At 36.5% G+C, this 23,133-nt stretch overlaps 1 protein-coding gene and 1 long non-coding RNA gene across 2 annotated transcripts in view; one reads left to right on the top strand and one right to left on the bottom strand.

The window, feature by feature from the left end:
- Positions 1-364: 364 nt before the first annotated feature.
- Positions 365-11,320, bottom strand: LOC121423012. The gene is made up of 3 exons (XR_005971220.1): positions 11,084-11,320; positions 1,569-1,692; positions 365-611 (listed from the first exon to the last, which is right to left on the bottom strand). It is a non-coding gene; the product is annotated as an uncharacterized LOC121423012 (long non-coding RNA).
- Positions 11,321-13,949: 2,629 nt separating this feature from the next.
- LOC121423100 (fringe glycosyltransferase-like) overlaps positions 13,950-23,133 on the top strand; it is a 35,478-nt gene continuing 26,294 nt past the window's right edge. Inside the window, exons 1-2 of the mRNA XM_041618389.1 lie at positions 13,950-14,440; positions 22,271-22,319. Of these exons, the coding sequence (XP_041474323.1) occupies positions 14,129-14,440; positions 22,271-22,319 (361 nt within the window). The 5' untranslated portion in view covers positions 13,950-14,128. The remainder of the gene's footprint in view (positions 14,441-22,270; positions 22,320-23,133) is intronic.

Below are 23,133 nucleotides of genomic sequence, written 5' to 3'. Positions count from 1 at the left end.
TTCTTTTTGTATTTTACTTTTATTCAACAGTCCCAAAACATTGACAAGTTAACTCATTCAATTACGGACACAATATCTTCCCTTTGTCCTGATCTACTTCAAGAAGCTCAGATGGTTGCTGAAAAGTTCAACAGGCTTTTCAGTCTGTATAGCAAGTGCCACAATACTTTCAACGCAGGGTATTTCCTCAATGATGAGGAGATCCGGGAACTAGGTAAGAATTCCATTGCCAAATATATTTCTTTAGTAATCTGTTTCAGTAAATATTTTGTATTTATCTCACCTAAATATCATAACATAGGCCTACTTCCTTACTCCTAATTTTTTTTTTCCTCACCATTTACAGAGCAAAACATCAATGAGTACCTGCAGTTCTTCCGCCAGGAGTTCCCGAAGGCAACTGTCACCCCCAAGATGCATATATTGGAATGCCACATTATTCCCTGGCTTAGAATGTGGCATGCTGGACTTGGCGTGATGGGCGAACAGGGTGGGGAGTCCCTTCATGTTCAAATGAATAACATCAGCAGGAATCTTCGAGGATTTAGTGATGATCTTGTAATCTTGATGAACGCAGTCAAGAATCAGTGGATTGAGAGCTGTCCAATCTCCTTTTCAAAATATGCAAAGAGCCAAGATTAGACAGACAAGCTCGACATTAACCTTCATTTCTTTTCAATATGTTATTCATATTTTTATTTCAGGATACTCTTCAGGTCTTTAAGTCCATTCTGACAAAATGCAGATTGATTGTTAAGTCAAAAGCACAATGAAGTGATGTGGCTTCCTGTGTATCACGAGAACAGATGCATGTTAAACTTTTGCAACTGAATCATTATAAACTCGATCAATGCTATGTGGTTGTAGTTTGCCTCAAGAATGGCCTGATATCATTATTTTCATAATATTGTAGCTTTCATAGTAGCAGGGTTCATCAATCCCTGATGGCAAAGCTTTATCAATTGGAATTTTGTATGCATTGGGCCACTGGAAAGAACATGTTGCATTTAGTTCCTATGCACTGCAAAATAAAAAAAAGACAAACAATAGGAAAAAAATGTTAATGGTAGGTTTTATTGTCACTTTGGACATGCAACTACCAATGTCATCTATTCATCTATTTGTGACAGGGATATATTTGTTATCTATGTTTTAAATACAGTCACTTACAGTACAATTATAATATTAATCTAATATCAAGAATTATTTTTTTTAATAGCAAAGTGCTTCATTCAATTCATTGCATAATATATAACTGAGAACAGTCCTCGTGACAAAATTCGCAAAAAAGGTGGACAGTATTGTTTGTGAACTTAACCAAAGTTAGAAGTTTCTATCTGAAGCACCCCCTAAAAAAGAAAAGAAGAAAAATGTCTTCTTCATGAACATTGTCAACAGGGTTGTAATATCATCAATATAGTTAGAGTTAAGTAGAAGTAATTGAGTATGTAAAATATGAAACATCACATGACAAAGTATATATACTTTTGAAAGGAAGCGCAAAATTTCTCTGGATGTCATGGTCTCAAAAAGAGTTTGCAGCAGAATTATTAAAACAATATTATTACCTTTGTTTTCCCAAAATTGGTATCAATGCTATGTGGTTGTAGTTTGCCTCATAAATAGCCTGATGGCAAAGCTTTCTTTTTGCATTTGGCCACTGGATAGAACATGTTGCATGGTTCCTCTGCTCTGTAAAATAAAAAAGAAGAGAAAAACATGTTGACGATAGGTCTTGTTGTCACTTTAGTATTCATTGTATAATTTGAGATAGTGTACAAATAAACATGCAGTATTCTTAAATGATTCACTGCTAAACACTTGAGCATGTAGCTCTCTAATACCATGATTTCTACCTTTGACAACTCCATATTTTTTTATCATTGAGGTAATTTAGACATGCAACTATCAATGTCAACTGTTTTACATGTGACAGGGAAAAAAATCATCATAAATGCTTTGCATAAGGTCAATAACAGTGCAATTAGACTATGAATCTAATTTCAAGAATTATTATTTTTTTAATAGCAAAGTACTTCATTTTTATTGCATTTATAACCGAGAACAGTCTGGGTGACAAAAATCACAAAAAGGTGATAGCCTGTTTTTGTTCCTGAAAATTGCAAAAAAAAGAAAGTTTCTATGTGATGCACCCCCCCCCCCAAAAAAAAGAAAGCATGAAAAATTAGTTTATTCATAATCATGGTCAAGTAACTGAGTATATGAAATAGGAAACATCAGATTATAAACTATACTTTTGAAAGTATGTCACGGTCTCAAATAGTGCACGAGACCAGTACCTTCATAATCATTTATATATTAAAGTGTAAAAAATATGAATGAAAATGGAATTCCTTTCGAGTGCTAGTTTAATTTGTCTTTGCTCTGCATCCAAAGCTTGGTGTGTAAAGTTTAGTTTAGTTTAGTTTACTCCAACGATGTTGTAGGACGAAGCCTGTTCATCGATCAAAGTAGAAATGTCTATTGTTGCTCTCCTTCAGACAAAATTAGATGCGCTACTTATGTTGGCATGGAGGGGTGGCAGGGGTATCGTAGACAGTGAAAAATCCCATGGAAACACACAAGAAACGAAAATTACTCAAAGTCATAGGCAATCTTCTCCCAATGCTTATCCAGTCTATTCTTAAAAGCAATCACTGAACAAGCAGTAACTACATCTTCTGGGAGACTGTTCCACACATCTATCACTCGGTTAGCAAAGAAAAACTTACGCACATCAAGACGCGAATATCTTTTCTCTAGCTTTAAGGAATGACCTCGCGTTTTACCACCTTGTCTCAGATAGAAAAGTTCAGAACTTGAATCATAGTAACCATGCAGATATTTGTACACATCAATCATGTCACCTCTTTTACGTCGATGACTGAGTGATGGCAATTTCAGGAGGCGAAGACGTTCAGAGTATGATAGGTGCTTAATACCTGGAATCAATTTAGTAGCTCTACGTTGGACACTTTCTAACCGCCTCTGCTCACCCAGCTTATACGGTGACCACGCAGCCTGGCCATACTCTAAGATAGGGCGAATAATACCCTTAAACAAAAGCTTAATAGAGGTCTTATCCAAATGTACAAAAGTCCTTCTAATAATACCAAGCAGTCTATTAGACTTTGACACCACTTTAGAAATGTGCTCCTTGAAAGAAAGACGTGAGTCTACCTGAACTCCTAAATCTCTCTCACTCTCACATTCACGTAGAACAACCGATTGTGAACCTTTGGTCATATGATACTCAGAGTCAGAACTACTTCTTCCAATCTTCAACACAGTACATTTATCTGGGTGAAAACGTAGCTGCCACTTCTCAGCCCAGGCCTCAAGCTCAGTCAAATCATCCTGCAATTTACCGGTGGCCCCTGGAACATCAGAACGAACATACAACTTAGTATCGTCAGCAAACAGTTTGGCTGAAGTCTGCACTATATCTGGGAGATCATTAACATACATTAAAAACAAAATGGGGCCGAGAACACTGCCCTGGGGTATTCCACTGCAAACTTCTGACCAGTGGGAATGTTGACCACTGACAACGACCCTTTGACGTCTACCAAGCAGGAAATCACTAATCCATGCATGCATTTTCCCTTTGACTCCAAGAGCTTGTAGTTTACTAAGAAGTCGGTGATGGGGGACAGTGTCAAAGGCTTTCATAAAATCCATGAACACTACATCTATACTACCGCCATCATCCAAAATGCGGGTCCACTCATCCAAAACTTCTAAAAACTGTGTAGTACAAGAACGTCCAGCAATAAAACCATGCTGATGAACCGAGAGCAGCTCATTCTCCTGGAGATGACGAATAAGTTGTGTCCTTATCAAGCTTTCAAGTAACTTACAAATAACACATGTCAGACTTACAGGCCTGTAGTTCCTACCTTCTGATTTGCTACCCTTTTTGAATACAGGGGTCACATTAGCACTCTTCCAATCTTCAGGCAAAACTCCTTGTCCTACACTTTTCTGAAACAGAATGGAAATAGGAAAGCAAAGTACATCAGCTAATTCCTTGAGTACACGTGGATGGATTTGGTCAGGCCCAGGAGCTTTACTTGGTTGCAGTTTACACAGAAGATTGAATACATCATTGGAAGATATCTCTATGTCATCAAACGGAGCAATAAAAACACCCACAGGGGGAGCTGGCATGTCATTCATATTCTCCTGAGTAAAAACTGATGTGAAAACATCCTGCAAAACTTCAGCCTTTTCCTTGTTTGAAGTAGTGGTACTCCCATCAGGTTTGACAATGTTGGCAACTGACTCCCGGACAGTGGTCTTGGATTTTACATAGGACCAAAAAGCTTTAGGGCATTGTTTAGATCCAGATGCAATACGTCCCTCAAAATTATGAACAGCTTTTCTACATGCCCATCTGGCCTGATTACTTGAACGGGCGTAACATTGGCGTTGTTCATCAATATCCCTTCCACTGTATCTTGTACGATTAACATCCTTTAGCATATCACGCAGTTTCCTATACTGTCTGTGCTTCTCCTGCACAAGGCCAAGGGTCTTTGCATCCATCCAAGGTTTCTTTTGTTGATGCCTCTTTGAGTCAATCTTTGGGGTATATCTATCGACAGCATCATGTAACTTCTGCTTGAAAAAGAGCCAAGATTCCTCAACAGACTTATCTGCAAACTCAGCTTCCCAATGTACATCATGTAGCTTATCACTCATAGTTGCAAAGTCTGCCTTGTTAAACAGGTACTTGCTGTCTCTAATGGAAGAGATAAATCCCTTAATCTTCATATCAAAAATGAGAGTGCAATGATCACTTTTCCCTATGCCTGCAGCGTATTAATTTCAGAAATGTCATCCTCACTGCAAGTAAAAACCAAGTCTAAGATGTTAGAGCGCTGGCCTTGTCTGTGTCTAGTTGGTTCTTGTTGATGCTGTACAAGGAAAGCATCCCTCGTGCTTTCAAGAAATTTAAAGGCTGAGTGTTCTACACCAGGAATACATGTTTCAGACTTCCAATCAATCTCGGGATAATTAAAATCACCAAAAATCAAAACATCTTTAAAACCACCTGATCCAATCCCACGTAAAGTAGAACAGAGTTGTTCATTCTCAAGATCATTACTATTTGGGCTGCGATAAACTAAACCGACTAGAAGTTTGGTGCTTCCAGAGAAAGGAATCTGAGCAAACACAGCCTGCTGAAATCCATACACAGACAAACCTGTAAATAACTCGGGTTTCAAAGAACAAGATATATATAAACATACTCCACGACCGTCTTCTTGTAGGTTGTGGAAAACTTCATAACCATCTAGCTGAATTTCAGCTAAAGATAGATTGTAACGAGAATTCTTTGGTTTAACTTCTGTCGAACCAATAACATGGGGATGATAACTAGAAATAAGAACTTGTAACTCATGCCTTTTATTTAGGAACGTATCTACATTAGAATATATACACTTGAGGCTACTAGGATATGCATTTACTTGCTGATCTCCGGGAAGTCTTTTCGACTTGCCAGATCCAGCTCTGGAGCTACCTGCTGCCCTATCACCTGGGGTTGGCGAGGATCCTGCACTGATCTCATAGGAGAAGCTTGGTACCTTCCGATGTTCACAACCCTTCCATTTCTCCTTATCCACTTTGCAGACAGGTCGCCCTGCTGAAAGGACTCTTTCTTCCTCTTGTTTAAGGCCTCCATCAAGTTTTTTTCTTGCTTCCTCTGGAGCGGAGTTAGATCTTGCCTAACCTGAATACTCTTCAGATTATCAAACTCCTTAAGACGATGAGCTGACTTCAAAACTGTATCCCTCTGAGAAACAGAATCAGTGCTGATGCGCAAAGGGCGCGGCGCAGCTGTCGCTGAGTCACGTTTGGAAGAACCGAGGCGTTTAGCCTAATAACCGAAGTTTAGCCTAATAGGGAGCTTTAGAAAGGGATAGGTACATGTAGGTGTGAGCAGTGACAGACAAAACCCATTTGTTTGCAGAGAATAAGTGAATGTTTTTGTCCCCTACCATTCACTTTCCAATGGATCATTCTGGTTTCGAAAAGCTCTCTAGAAGGTAAAGAGCGAAATAAATGAGATAAAGGGCAAAACAGAAAATTCAATACCAGATCTAGACCCTTGGTGATAACCCTTTCCCTCAGTCAGAGGCTCAGTCCTTACTCCTCATGTATTGAGAAACTAAACTAAGAATAAGATCCTAGGTCCAGTGTGAGTGAATCACAAGACAAAATTTAAACATGTCAAGTTTCACCAAAATATTGCCACACAACTCACCCCTGCAGCAAGTCTTTAGTGGTATAAACTGTTTGCACTTGTTTGTGAAGCGAGTGCCGACATTCCAAAAATTACACAGCTGCACCACTCTAGGCGACACCGCAATACTTACCCGTGTTAAGAAACTGAGACTCCACTCACGCGCATTTGGGCAGCCCTAGCTTAGAACTAAGCTTTCTTTCCGTAAAAAATCTTTATTCTTATGATTCAATAAATGTTAATGAATATATAATTACTCTTAAATCGGTACTCACCGGTTCTTTTCTTGAATTTTCTGCCAAATTCCCACGCTTCTGGCTTCAATTCTGCGATGGATTCTGTTGCCATAGACAGCTACACATGCAACTCTATTTATAAATGGAGCGCCCCTTACGAGAGTTGTTAATGCCGCGGAAAAATTGTTAGGCATTTTGGCCTGTGGTCAAGGCGTTCTTTTGTTCTATTTTTTTTATAGGTATGAGATCGAAATCACAGCGACTATTCACACTGTTCCATAATGATTCCGAAAGGAGGTGCAGCACCCCCCACCCACATGGGCGCAAATCCCAGGGGGACACTTCCCCCTAACCCAAAATAGTAGGGGCACATTATCAAATGTCCCCCTACTATTTTTGTTCTTTTATAAATGATGGAAAGAAATAGGCCTACATCATTTAAATCGAAGTAAAACATGTATTTTGGACGAGACGACCTTCTTTTGGGGGTGATAAACCTTCCTTTTTGTTTTTTTTTTGTTAGTTTGTTTTTGTTTTTTTTTGCCTGTTTTCCAGCCCCTGGTCCCCTACCTTAGATTTCCACCCTTGCCTCCCACTACTCTTGATATTGTTTGCGAATCTGTTTTGTAAATTAAAGGGGAATTTCACCCTGATAAAAAGATGATGAAAATATGAGAAAAATCATTTCAAAATATCGATGAAGGTGTTATTTGACAAAAAATGGAGTTGATAGAATTTAGAATGCTTGATTTATTGTGACGTCTATAACGAGCAGTTGCTCTATCCTAAATATAAAATGCCCAAATTTCCCATTTTTAATGGTCCGTAACGACCCACTTTTTTCTTTTTGATAACAAGTATGAATTGATATAGGCCTACTAAAATGTACCATAAAAATCATTATCATGTATTTCTTGATATTTCATTTACTTTTTTACCATAATAATAGCTGCTTGCAAAGGCCTACGCCGTCACAAAAAAACCCGGGGGGCGGGGGGGGGGGCACTTAGCCTACATTGACGAGTGGATACCATGCGCGACCAAAAAAAAACGTAAAAAGGATGTCCTTTTCACGATAGGGCACGTTACCTACGTAACGTGATAAGGGTGTCAAAAACAAAAAAATAACGAAAAAAGGGTATCTATTAATTCGCTAGGAAAACCGTCGTGTTTAGGGTCTAATTTGCGGGGATGATAAAACAAAATCAAAATGTTTTATAAAGGATGTCCTTTTTGCTCCAACACTTCGTGTTTAGAGTCCGATTTGCGCGAGGTGTAGAAGGTGGGGTCGTACTAAACCAAATAAAGGTAAAGCCGACGACCGAAGGACCCGTAACAATAAAACATTCCTGTACTTGTTTAGGGGTTCATTTCAGGGAATATTTGCCAAGAGTATCGTTTTGTTTCCAATACTTGTTAAGGGTAGGGTTTCACACGCCAATACTTGTTAAGGGGTGCATTTTCAGAATATGGAAATTACGTGTTTAGGGTGCTTTTCGAGACCCCATGGTCGCGCATGGTATCCACTCGTGAATGGAAGTGGCCCCCCGGGCAAAAAAAAAATCTTACCTTTGAAAAAGATTGGTGGGGGATGGATTTTCCTCGAACGCATACCAATTTTTTTTCTGCTATTTTCATAATAAACTTTAAATGAATTCAACTTTGCACTACTTAATTTTTTCAAAGACAAAATAACAAAATTACATCTCGTCATCATCATCATCACCACTATCATTAGCATCACCATCATCATCACCACAACCGTCACCACAACCATCATCATCACCAAGATAATTTTCATCATCGTCATTGCCATCATCATCTTTTTTTTTCTTTATTTTTTCCCCATCCCTTCTTCTTTTTTTTTTCTTCCAATATTCCTCCTTTTTTTTAGAGCGGCACACCGTCATGCTCCCTCACTGATTATCCGCCTCTATATGCTTGGTGTTGTATAAATTGGCGGATACCTGAATGAAATACTGAAGAGAAAATAAGGAAAGGGAAAAAGTAAGAAGAAAAAGAAGATGAGAAGAAAAAAAGAAAGCCAAACAAATGAAACAAAACAATGTCAAAATTTCGTAATAAAGTCTTCTACATGTACGTCAGTTTAATAATGATGTTTTCATTGAAATGAGAACAAAAAAAGAATTGAAACCATAGGCGGCGGAAGCGGGGACGTTCCCCCCTAAATTTGCTGTTGACCTTTTTTTTTTGCTTGTCAATTTATTTTCCTACGTCCCCCCTAAAATGTTTGGGTTGAGAGCCTTTTTTTTTGCTTGTCAAAATTTTTTAGGTTGTCCCCTCCTAAAATTTGGGGCTTCCGCCGCCAATGATTGAAACAGGACTACATTATAATATAGTGTAAAGAAATAGAGGGAAGCTCCGAGACAATAAAAAGGTTGAAAAAGAAAAAAATGTGAAAACACAAAGCTCTCACACTTTGAGCATAATAACAAATAATAACAAATAAGCGAGGACAAGTAGCTGAGGGACCCCCCCCCCAACTCTCTCTCTCTAGTTATCTATCTATCTATCCGACTCGATTATATAAGAGAAGAATTTACTTATCAAAATATTATGAGCAAAAAGCACGAGCTGATATTTTTTATGAATATTCAAAACTGATAGAGAGACGCAATCGAATTATTCGATTGCGACAAAATTGATGATCTGAGAATTTATTGTTTTTAGGAATTCATTAAAAGCATAAAGTTGATCAGCATGAAAATATGGCAGGCGCAACGCATGAGCTAAAGCTTTATAGGCATACACCGATAAAAAAATTTAAGTATTTTTGGTAATCATGATAAAAATTGATATTTCATGAAAGAAAGCTCAAATCCCGAGGAGGAATATTCTTATGAATTGACTTTAAAAAAAACTGTGGTAAGCCCCATTTAATATTTGATTATAAGTCGAATAAAACAGTAAAAGCTGACAAACGTTCGCGTGATATTTGGCAACCTCCCCCCCAAAAAAAAAATAAATAAATAAATAAAAAATAAAAAAAAGTTTTTAACTATAATAATGATCGAAGGTAATTTTGTCTCGCGTAGAACTGGACAAATGAAAAAGATTGTCACTAAAAAAATGAAGGTAATTTTGACCCACGTAAAATTTGGCGAGCCCCCCCCCCAAAAAAAAAAGGAAAAAAGGTTTTAACAAGCAAAAAAAGGCTAAAAAGGAGAAAGAAGAGACAAGAATGATTATGAACGAAATATCCCCATTACAAATAATGCTGTGATCATCATAAGGGAGGGGTCGCATAACTAGTATGAACAACGTATTTAATTCCAAAATATTTACTACAAATCTCAATAGGGGGATCGGGCAGAAATGCTCACCCCCACCCCCACCCCCCCCCCCCCGATCCGCCACTGATTCCAATCAATAATGACATTTATCTGCAATACTGATACTTTGGAATCAAGATACTGAAGATTGATACGCTTTACATAAATTATGAACGTCTGACAAAAAGATAATCTACCGATCACCTGACCGATCAGCTGACCAGTTCGCGTATCACTTCGGAGTTGATCACTCGTCGCAGCTGTGTGGAACGCTCACCGAAAATCAACAAAAAGGGCCTGAAATGTAAGTTTAATGATAATATATTTTAATTTGAACTACTTAATTAATACTTTTAATGTCTCCCAAACAAATGAAAGTCATATCACGTAACTCCAATTTGTATTAAGGCGTACATTTACCAAAGTCTTGGGTTGGAAATCAGAACAGCATTGTCTAACCCATATTTTTGGGTAATGTCGCCTATGAGGTCCATACATGTTAATGTTTGGACCTCATTGGTACTAGGAGTGAGCTGCACAGGGCTACTGTAGTGTTTATATAGGCATAATTCCCTAAACTTGACCAAAGTTTGACTAGATTTTCGGGGAAAAATAAATAATTCTCTAAAATGAAATCACAATGTACGTGTCCGAAATATTCACAGCATTTTTATTTACCAGCAAACTACTGATTTAACGAATTGATAATCCAACTTAAGCATGAAAACTACACAGTGATCTTCGCAGGAGAAAAAACGTACACGGAAAATACAGCTCTACATCGGCATGGGACTGGGTAATCGGGCCGGACAGCCCGGGCGATCAGCACATCTGCGCATGCTAAATATTATCATTCTGCGGCTCGCGTGCAAAAAATGAACTTGATTTTTCTCTTCACTACGAAACTCGTCACGGACAACATAATCCACCATGGATAGCTACACTCCAAAGATTTATTGTTATGTATAGATTGAATTAGAAAAATTAATAAATAACCCATTTTCATGCAAACAAATAAACGTAGTTCGAACCTCAGATGTTCTTCTAGAAATATAACAAAGAAATTACCTAATTTCGACGGCCTGACACTTCCTAAATATACATGGAAAACGTAACATACTTCCATCATTAGATCGGAAAATTTCTAGCCAATGCAATATTATGCTTTGTTAAAATCTAAAAAATTATGAAATATGAAAAATAAGGATTTGAAATAATGTAATCAAATTACACTATCATTTTCGTAAAATAGATCTAAGTCATTTTGTACCACTCATTGAAAGGACAAACTATCGAAAACTTACCAACATTTGCTTGCCAAAGTCAGTTTATTACGATACCCGGATTGTCAACGAAAATAATGAGCATTCATTGACTTGCTAACATTCAACGATTTCTTGGAGTGAATTATTTTGATATCGCAGACATTTTGGAACGGAATAAAATGATACGATCCGGCTCGTCGTTGTCAACAAGGTTGCTAGGCGCGAAAATCCGAATAAGCTCCGCCCACTTTTTACACTGAGTTGGAGGGATGAACGTACCTGCTGCGACATTATGCGTTGCGACATGTGACATTATGCGTTAGAAAACTACGACATTATGCGTTGACTGCGACATATTATGCGTCGGACGCTCTTGGCATAATGTCGCAAACTGCGACATTATGCGTTGCTGCGACATCGGTTGTAACAGGGCTTATATGCGTATATACAGTGTATGTATTGATTTATGCAGTATTCTATCATGTCCATTCACGTAGTCAAGTAGTCTAAAGTTTTGGACTTGGTCTTCTCAAATCTCACCGCCATCGAGACATGTTACCCCCCACACGTCAATCTGTTTCGCGACACATGTTCGGCCCTGCGTAATGCACATCTTCTGGACTTACCACGATGCAGAACTCAGAGATACAAGAACTCAACTATCCCTCATGTCACAGCATTATTGAATGCTGCTCTGTGATATGTGCCTCTTTTATATGCCATTGAACTTAATGTCAACCCTTGTTCATGTTCGTATATAATTTGTGTGTAAAACTTTGACATTGTTTTCTTCCCTTCGCCCTTCACCTCCTTTTTCATAATTTACAAGTCCCCCCCTCAGTTTACATTGAAATCAATCAACATAATACATATCCCAATATTTGTGTGTTTTATCGGTCATTCTATTTTCTCTTTATATAGCATTATCCCCTTAATTATATTCTGAACCTCGAGTGCAATATTTAATCTTACTATTATGTTCTTATTATATTTTGTTAATTCGTAGTTATATAATTTAATGTATTTTTCCTTTTTTCTGTTAACTTTGTATGTGTCAGTCTTCGGACTGTTTTACAATGTCTTTCATCATAAACCGAATTGAATTGAAAAGTGCTCTAAAAAAGTAAAATTTAAGCTTTTTACTATTCAAATTTTCTCGCTCGGTCGCTAAACGCTCCCTCGCAAAATAACATCTAAATGAATAAAATAGGCCTAGTCATTGGCCTCTACATCAAATTATTCACTTCATTTCAACAAACCTTATTTGCTCATTTTGATATAACTCTGTACTTGGTATTTGATATGTTACCCTTATTTTCTTTTGTAATATAAAAACCAACGAACGTACAGGGCAGCAACACACAAGCGTGACAAGCGTGTGTTTTGCAGCCCTCTACGTTCGTTGATAAAAACCATTACAATAGCCATCGAAATAAAACATCGTGATGGGCTTTTAACTGTCATTGATTGATGGTAGTATTATGTATAAATAAAACCCTAAGTGCGGTGGGATCCCCAAAATTTTATTATTTAATTCTATTTTTTTGCTCATTAATTGTTATAATCCCCTATAGCTCGGACCAGATTAACACTACTGATTAAAAGAATTTCCATCTTTGCAAGATAATTCTATAGAAGTGAGGAATGTTCATGTTCAGCGATGGAGTTACCGAAAGCGGTATCAATTCCTACATTTGACGATTCCTGGGGGGCGTTTCATCAATATTTTTGTCCGACAAGTTGTCAGATCTGACATCTTTCCTTGATTATGATTGGCTGAGAGTCACTTTTACTATAGTAACTGTCGGATAAAATGGGACTTGTCGGATAAAACGTCCGACAAGTCCTTTCATGAAACGCTCCCCAGGATCAGTATTCTGTCTGGTCCATTTCAAATTAATCTTAAAAAAAAATACACCCTCTCTGATTTAAAACTAATAAAAAAAATCAAACTTATCACCTTTCTTGTGAATAGGAACAATTTTGGCTACTTTTCATTTCTCAGGTACAACTCCATCATATAAAGATTTATTTTTCAAGAAAGTAGGTTGAATTAAAACTGAAATTGATTCTTTGATTATATATACTGAAATACCATCTAAACCAACAGACTTTGTATTCTTCAAATTATGAACCTCTTTCAAGACATCGCTTTCAGAGACAGGCGATAATCGAAAGTATTCATGCAGAGTAGACGCTACAAGTCATGATCATTATGTTCAGTTGTTGACTCATCAGCAATTTCTAACGCCACATTAACAAAGTGATTGTTATAAACATTAGCCACTTCCGGATTCTGTGTCACAATACCTTCAGTCTGGATTCTGTCTTACAATAATTATACCTTCATCCATATAATCGAGGTACTAAGTGCATAATTTATTTGTTCCCCTTTTATTTGGAGTGCTATTGCGACTCCATTCTACCCCATTTCTTTGTAGAATACCCTTGGGTTAACCATTAAGGTGACATTATATGCAGGTTACGTAAGCTTTGAGATATAAGAAAGGGTATGTTCTGATCCCCATATAGCACCAAAGTAGTGCCTATCAAGGTATTCATTGACTATCCCACTTTCTTACTTGAATTCTATTTATGATGATAACATCATGTTTATAATTTGAACATAGTATCTAAATGAATTTTCAATTTGAAAAAAAAAATGTCTTACATACAATTCGAAAAATGAAATATGAATCAATTCACATAATAATGTCACAAAACTCCTTCTTTTTCATAAATTGGGTATCTATTGACCGTGCTATAATTATGGTTCAAGGTCTGTTTGCACAGAACTCGTCATTCAAGCATGAAGGAAATAATTGGCACTAAAAATAGATATTAATTCATACCGTGCCGGGGAAGCGATATTATAATACTAATCTGTGGTTTGCTTTTCAGTGATGGGAACACGCCGCGTTAAACGGACCACACAATGTCATGTACAGCGTTCATGTTTTATACCATGCTCGCAGTGGTTAAGAGCAAATTTAGGCGCTTGCCATGTGCTAGCGAGAGCATCATCGTCGTCGTCATCATCACCAAACTACGCTGATAACATTTCTCTTTCGCAATCGCTCTCGAATGGAATATGCCAAGAAGATGCGTCCTTCTCCGAGGAAGGTTCTCTGTGTTGTGATGTATTTTGCATCGGCTGCCTTCATCTGTTTCATCACGCGAGGAATTTATCTCCGTTTTGACTACAAGAGGGTCATCTTCCCCGCGGCAGAGCCCCTGGTCTGTAATCGTAACAGGTCTGTCCATCGAAGACCGCCAGGAACAGAGAGCAAAACAGAAATATCAGATGTTTTTATTGGAGTGAAAACAACTCGGAAATATCACAGCAGTAGACTGCAACTCATCTTAGATACATGGTATTCATTGGCTCCCGAAGAGGTGAGGATGTGCCTTATGTGGTATAGTTGATAATATACGATCAGAAATCGGGGACACAAGCATAGTACAGTATATGACATGACATATGAAACATGTTTTTTTGCTTCTGGTCGGATAATGTGCGCAGACAAATTGCTCACTTTTACAGAGGAAAGCAAAAATAAATGTTGCTATATTTCTCGAAATGTGAATTGAAATTACTCGACTGGCCGCAGTTCTGACACGTAGCGTCACAAATCAATATATTCCAACAAACTAATCTTAATATTTTTTGCGGGATTTTGAAGTTTATTTAAAAAATGAAAAATTATCAGGTTTTATGTCATTTTAAAACTTTCATCATTCATTTCCCCCATTAAAGGAAACAATAAGCAATGTTCATTTCGGCATGTGCTCAAATAAAAATAGAAATATCACAGTTATCGATCTTCAACACAAATCACCTTTCAGTTTCTGCATAAAATTGGCGGCATCATAATCAATATGCCGCGAACAAAGGAGTTAGTGCGCTTTTGTACTCTTGCAGTTTTTTTTAGAAATTGAAAGCTATTTGCATATTAGCCTTTGTCTTTCCGTTCAACAAAGTAACGGTACATATTTCAATATAATGCAGACAGTTCAATGACATTTCATAACAGATATTCAAGATAAATCTAACAAACCAAAGTGAGTTGCAATTATTTTATCTATACAAAGAATGTGCAGATGAACTTGCCAAGAAAAGTAGAGCTTGTATAGAAGGCAAGTCCCTAAACTTAGTTTAAATATTAGGCCTAATTAACAAAAGACGGACACGGAAGACGAGCTTAAAACAAGTAATCTACAAAATATCAAAATAAGCGAATATGGGAATACAAAAATAAGAGAAAGTATTTCAAATAATGATAATAACAATTATAACAAAATAAATTTTAATGATACATTAAAATAAGTACTTAGAAAATTATAGAAGGGAGGGGAAAAAGAGGCAAAGAAAAGAAAGAGGGAGAGAAGGGAGGTACAAATCAAAACTGAAATGAACAGAGAAACATGGCAGGTGCACAGGTCGCAATGCATTGTAGCCTGTTGTAGTGTCATTTTTGTTACTTGACAAATATGTTAGTTAAAGGTTAGGTTGTTTTATAGTTTTAGTTCAGGTTATGTGTTAGCTTGATTTGTTGGTGTGGCATGTGCGGAGTATTGACAAAATTAATAAGCATTTTTTAAGGATGCGTTTAAAAATATCGTCACTCCATTCTTTTTACCTCCCTGGTGTATTCAAACTCAGAGTTATTCATCAAGCTTGGATACATTACACCAGGGGTCGCGCGGAACGGTTTTGAAAGGGGATGGGGGGCTAAGCATGCGAAAAATCACCGTAACAATACGGGCTCTGTATACACCAAGATTAGCGATCAATCGTTAAATAGTCTGACCAATCAAGATCAATGTTACACGCGCATTTAGTTCAAAATACCAACCAGGAACCAATCAGAAGTGTTCTTTCAGATTTGCTGTTCATCGCTGAACATTGTGAAACGGGGCCCAGATGGTATTTTCTACGCTTTTGTATAAGAATTAATGTATGCAACAAACAGACAAGGGTCAATTACTGACCCTTGTGGGATACACTATCCTACATAAGGATATACTTATACTCATAACCATAACTATATACCTGGCTTCTAACTTGCAGCTAGGAAACCCAGGAAGGCGTTGATTCCTGAACCCCGTAACTGATGTGCCTCTGTGGTCGACATTTTATGGTAAACATGTTGAAATAAATCCATAATTATGAAGACATAATATGTCTTATAGTCCCAAAAGAATAAACACCTCTGTAATCAAGTTTTAGTAATCACGCGTCTCCATGGTTATAGGGGTGGTGCTTGCAAAATGCACAATGGCAATCTGATAATACGCCGTTTAAAGCAAAATGCTCCATCACTTAATTCGCTCACCACTTTACGCCTCATACCAATTATGAAGCGTTTTTGATCGAGACTGGCCGGTAATTATCAGAATGGTTATACTCTTCCCTTTTTTATATGGGTGTTCATATTGTCACTAAAATTGGCTCTAGAGGTGTCACGCGCGTAAAACATTCCCCATAGACTTGTGTGTTAAAATGGCACTTTTGAAAAATTCATAAAAAATAAATGTGAAATTAGAGGGCGGAATGTTTACTACCATTGGATAGGATATATATCTGACATTCCATATTTGACCAGGAAAGGGTACCGTAGCCAGTTCATTTTAAAAATAAATCGCCATTTATGAAGATAACTATGAATGGATCAAATTCATCAACTGAAACAGTCTAATAGCCCTAATTAGTCCGCCAGTAAAAAAAAAAATGGTTCCAAGTCACTTATTTATCTTCCCAATTTGGGCGAAGGAAGTTCAGTAGTTACCATTTCTAGAATCAGTGTTAGATTTTGAATCATATTCATACATTTTTGTCAATCAGCAACATTAAATTGAAAAAGAATTCGAATGGATTGGGTCGAACGAATATCTTTAGCCCCCCTGATGTAATTAGGCTCGTGGCACCTGAATACGAAATAAGACGGCCATTATAAAAACTACCATGATTGAAGAGTTGTGTTTCAAATCGAGTGAAAGATCAATGTTTTGTTTGTCATTTGATTAATATTGTTTCCATTTATATACAGTTTGACTAAAATAATGTGAGATTGTTTTTATTTACACGAAAAGAAGATGACTTTGTATTGAATTCTCAAACGTCTTTTCGTTTGATTTGTTTAGTTATTTTTTCCACCTGTTTTTCAAAACGGTACAACAATTTCCTTGTGTTATATGTAGTAAATGTGTTTTAGCAAATCAAAAAGCACTATTCTGTACTTAGTAGTACTCACAACAAAGTGAACGTTAGACTCGATTCTCAGGATATTAGGTCTCCAAATAGGGCATTTGAATTTTATATGTATCCCAATCTAGAGTTTTTGACGCATGTAATGTCTATGAAGTAAAAATCAGCTGGTTTAGATGGAATTTCTATGTTTATTATCAAGGAATCGATAACTGAAATAATAGAGCCCTTTACTTATTTGATTTACAAATCCTTGTGGAATGAATGAAGGAAAACCGCAAAAGTAATACCTATACACAAAAAAGACAAACTCGATTATAATAATTACAGGTCGATCTTGTTGTTGCCTTGTGGCTCTAACAAATTGGAAAAAATAGTTCAAAGACAGTACTGAATTATTTAAAGGTAAAGTCCACAGCAGAAAATATTGAGTTGAATCAATCGAGAAAATCAAACCAGCACAATGCTGAAAATTTCATCAAAATTGGATGTAAAATAGGAAAGTTATGACATTTCAAAGTTTCGCTTATTTTCAACAAAATAGCTATATGAACGAGCCAGTTACATCCAAATGAGAGAGTCGATGATGTCACTCACTCACTATTTCTTTTGTTTTTTATTGTTTGAATTATACAATATTTCAATTTTTACGAATTTGAAGATTATGACCTCCTTGCCTGAAGCACAAAATGTGAAAATAATGTAATTCCATGTGTTCAGTGAGGAATGAAACTTCATTTCACATGACATTGACGAGAAAAAAATTCATATAATAAAATACAAAAGAAATAGTGAGTGAGTGAGTGATGTCATCAGTTCCCTCATTTGCATACCGACCGAGATGTGCATATAACTGTTTTGTGAAATGAAGCGAAACTTTAAAATGTCATAACTTTCTTATTTTACATCCGATTTTGATGAAATTTTCAGTGTTATGCTTGTTGAATTTTTCTCTTTTTATTCAAATCAAGTTTTTATTGGGGGTGGACTTGTCCTTTAATGATGCATTCTTTGCTTAGCCAAAATCCGGGCCAAAATCAGTCGGGATTTCGCACAAAACACTCCACTGAAACCGCACTAGCCACAGTCGCAGTACAATATCTATATGACATGTACAAACATCTGCATGGTTACTATGATACAAGTTCTGAGTCATTGCTTAAAGCTAGAGAAAAGATATTCGCGTCTTGATGTGCGTAAGTTTTTCTTTGCCAACCTAGTTATAGATGTGTGTGCAAGTCTCCCAGAAGATGTAGTTACTGCTTGTTCAGTGATCGCGTTTAAGACCCGGGGTTTAAGAATAGACTGTATAAGCATTGGGAGAAGATTGCCTATGACTTTGAGTGATTTTAGATTCTTGTGTCTTTTCATGGAATTTTTTGCTGTCTACGATACCCCTCCCTGCCAGCATAAGTAGCGCTTTGATCGATGAACAGGCTTAGTCCTACAACATCGTTGGAGTAAACAACTAGAAAGTGGCTCCTCCGTTGGCACTATTTTCGTAGATTTGCAAAAAGCGTTTGACCCCGGCGTTTGACATGGTGGATCAATTACTTCTTATCTCTAAACTTGAGTCTATTGGTGACAAGGGTAAAGAATTGCAATGGTTCACAAATTAGTTATCTAACATGAAAATCAGAACTTGTATCAATAATGTACTTTGAATTCAGACGAAAAGTCGACTATACGAAAGGTGTTCCACAAGTTTCTTTACCGGGACCACTGTTGTTCATCATTTTTATAAATGGTATAATTTTTTTTCTTTTCATAAGTGCAAAGATCATCTTTATGCAGATGACACGGCCATTCATTATTCGCATAAAAATCCTTAAGTTTTGGAAAATGTCCTAAATAAAGAGTTCGAATGTTTGGTAAAGTGGGTGAATAATGATTTCAATATCAGTTACGACAAAACTGTATGCATGTTATACCATGTATACTTGGAACAGGCAACATGCTTAAAAGGCGTTCTCTTTTGAATATTAAGTTTAAAAATCAGCAGCTGTCTCAAGTAAATAGCTTTAAATATCTTGGTATTCATGTAGATGATAGTTCACATTGAAAAGTTGTGTAGCAATATTAGCAAAGTGGTCAGCTATTTAGGTAGATGAAGACAGTATGTAAACATGTCTGAACTGAAATTAATATATATGAATTTTATTGCCCCATTTCGATAATGGATATGTAATTTAGCAGTCTACCAGCAAAAATTGTTTATCACAACAGCAGAAAAATCCCCAAAAAGGACTAATAGGATATTAACCCATACGATCATACTTCTACGAGCCATATTCATAGCAGTCTTGACTGACAGACTCTTTACATGAATGGCAAAAAGTACGTCTCCCACTCCTAACACATAGGCGGATCCAGGGGGGCCTTCCCCCTCCCCCATTGGCGGAGCAAAAAAGGGAAAAGGGGAAAGAAAGAAAAAGGAGAACAAGGGAGGGAAAAGAGAGGAGAAAGAAGAAGAGGAGGAATACGACTGAGTAAGATGACTTGTAAAATAAAAGATCGTGCTAGCATTGCCTGTTGGGTGATTCTCATATCTTGTTCAATATGGAGTTTAAATATCAAGTCAAGTCAATAGACAAAACATATTTCACCTCGGAAAACGAACTTTCATTATTTTATGTGATTTACAATTGATTCATAAAAGGTGCTCTGTAAAAATGTCAGTTTTATACTCTGAATATTAACCTTTTCTGTGTAACATGCGCGCTCGCAAATTTCGATTCATCAGGTACTTATTATTTTCGTGTATTCCTTAAAGTTTTCAAAATATCCCTTTTCAGGTCTGATTGTCAAAACGTATCAGCTAGCGCTGCAAGCTCGCATTTTGATTGGCGAGTTATGTATGTCTCTAAAGTCCCCTTTTCATGATAGTTTATTTCTATTTTTTTCTTTCAATCTTTATTGATCAAAATATAAATTACATTACATAGTTTATAAAAAAAATTGGCTCACAATTTGTGCTCGCATTAATGTTAAAATATGTAAACTGATGCATCCTGTTTATAATTACCCCAAAAATTTCCAGTTTTCAGGTCATAATATCATCAGATTTCGCGCCCTTATTAGGCATTAATGAATAAAATATTAATCTAATATTCAAATTGTCCTTTTGTTTCATCTCACGCTTAGCAAGACAAAAAAAGGTGGTGCTTGAAATATAAAGATGAAATTGACTCTTTTTTTCAGATCGGAATATCGAAAAGTTTAAGCTCGCGCTTCGCGCTCGCTTTGATTTTAATGAAAATAGATTATTTAGAATGACTGGATTCTAGGTCTAAATATGAAACACGTGCGCATGTTTATTCAGATACTCAACTTGTTCTCTATTTAAATCATTATCCAGTTTCAGATCAAAAAATATAAAAAAAATTCTGTTCACACTTTGTGCTCGCATTATTCATGTAGGAAGATCCCCTATTACTCATCATTTTCATGATTTACAAATCATTAATAGAGTGTCTCGTTTTTAGGTCAAAATCTCGATTTTTTCCGCTCGCGCTTCGCGCTCGTATCAATTGTTTAGTTATATAGCTATCGTGTTCACGATTTAAAAAAAATAATTAAAGATTTCAATTTTTTGTGTAGAAATGTGATTTTTTTTCAGCTCGCGCTTCGCGCCCGCATTATTTGATTGTAGGAATGTGTAAAGTCTTCATGGCTTAGTGCAAGCAGTCCTTAACAGGTACCTTTTCGATCAGTTAAAAACGTATATAAAAAAATTCTGCTCGCGCTTTGCGCTCGCATTATTAATGTGAGGAATATCCTCAATTACTCATCCTTTTCATGGTTTACATAACATGAATAAGTGTCTCGTTCAGTAGGTCTAAATCTTGAAATTTTCCGCTCGCATGTTTAGTTATATACCTATTCGGCTTAAGTTATAAAAAGTGCTTAGAATTTCAATTCTTTAGGACGTTATTTGATTAAGATAAATATGCAACGTCTTCATGGCTAAGTGCATGCAGTCTTTAACAGGTACCTTTTTCATCAGCTCATTTCTGCTCGCGCATCGCGTTCGTAGTAATTATTTAGGTGCATACATTTTTTTTTCAGGACATCAAACACTGTCCAGAATGTTCACATTTTAGGGAAAAATATATAAGATTTCCCCCAAAAATTATATTTATATGTATATATATATATAGGATATTATATATTTATGTTGATTTATAAGAATATACCTAAGAAGTGACTATAGGACTGCCCCTTCAAAAAAATAAAAAAATCATCTTCGAGCGGCCGATCGGGGAAAATATGGCTGAAAAAAAAATCCGCCCCCCCCCTATTGGCGAAGGCTGGATCCGCCCCTGTAACATATATATAATGTGTTGAATAACATGACCCCCAGAATATTTGAAAGACAGGTTTGGTTTTAAATCTCTTCCGCACTCCCTCCGAAATTTAAACATGCTTTCATTACCGAAACCAAATTCAAATTATTGTATAGAACATTTTTGCACAGAGCTTCTTCAGAATATAAAAAATTACCCACCCATTTGCGTCAACTTCTCACTCTGACAACGTGTAGAAATCATCTTCATGAGTGATGACCTTTACACAGTATAGTTACAATTGTCATTACGTTGTACCTCTTTTAACTATTCCCCCTTTTCGTATATGTTTTACTATGTTTTACTTTGTAATTCGTTGTATTGTTATCAATGGATTACATTTCATTTTATAATTTGTTTTATCAATTGTCTTTTGGATTCTGCTTTTTATTGAAATCAAATTTTGTTGGGGTAGACTTGTCCTTTAACGAATTCTTCAACACCTGGGGCCCGTTGCAGAAAGCGTTGCAATCAAACGCAACCCTAAAAATCACGCGCAACTTGATTTTTAACCAATCAACAGCGCTCATTTTGGACTTGCAATTGATTTTTTGACTTGCGTTTAACGCAACTCTTTTTGCAACGGGTTCCTGATCAGTGTAGCCATGCTAAAGTCAGTGTAATACTCTGCAGTTATAGTTGACTGATATAATTTTTTTCATTCTTTTGCAGATCTATTTTTTCACTGATGTAGATGATTCAAGCTTACAAGAAAAAACAAGTAAGTAAACACTCTCGCTTTATTCTCCCGTATTTTAGAAATAAAAAAATCGTATATATACCGCCGTGAAGTGGTCAACTCATTTCATTAGGCTCAATTTTTCCATGGTACTCCGTCTTTTATAGAAGTTCACTGTGGACCGTTTAAAAGTTGAGTCAAATACCAGGGGCGGATCCAGCTTTCGCCAATAGGGGGTAGGCGAAAGATATTTTCATCAATTTGTTTTCTCGATTGATCTGATTTTTGGGGGGGTTGGTTTTTCAGGGGGTAGTCCTAACTAAAAACGTTTTAAGTATACGTTAGTTTTTAATTATTGTTATAAACAAGATAAGGTATCTAATATGTGGTCTTGATTTATAATGCGAGCGCGAAGCGCGAGCTTAAATTCTTTTGATATTTATGTCCTTAAAACTGAAAATTCTGAGCAGTTTTTATAATCATGAACAAAGATAAGTATCGGACTAAATAATGCGAGCGAAATTTTTTTATATTTAAAGTCTATTTTCCAATTCTTCCCCTCACCTATTTCTTGTTTCCTTTCGGGGTCGGGCCGGTCGTTACGAGGCTGTAAATAACACATCATGGGTATAATACCTCTTTCTTACTTTTCTTCCTGTTTTTCGTAGTTTCTATCAAAGTAAAGAGTACACTTTTTTCTGCAGGTTGTCAAAAAGTAGGGGGAGGGCTGGGGCCGTCTTGGCCCCCTCCTTGGGCGCCTGAAATACAGCATTTATTGGCAAAATACATTCATATTTATATACACATTATATACATGACTGTCTACATAAAGATATTCATACATATATACAAAACA

The sequence above is a fragment of the Lytechinus variegatus genome, chromosome 10 (assembly GCF_018143015.1).
Source record: "Lytechinus variegatus isolate NC3 chromosome 10, Lvar_3.0, whole genome shotgun sequence".
NCBI lineage: Eukaryota > Metazoa > Echinodermata > Echinoidea > Temnopleuroida > Toxopneustidae > Lytechinus > Lytechinus variegatus.
Note: the sequence above shows the minus strand (reverse complement) of the source record. Positions and strands in the feature narration are given on the sequence as shown.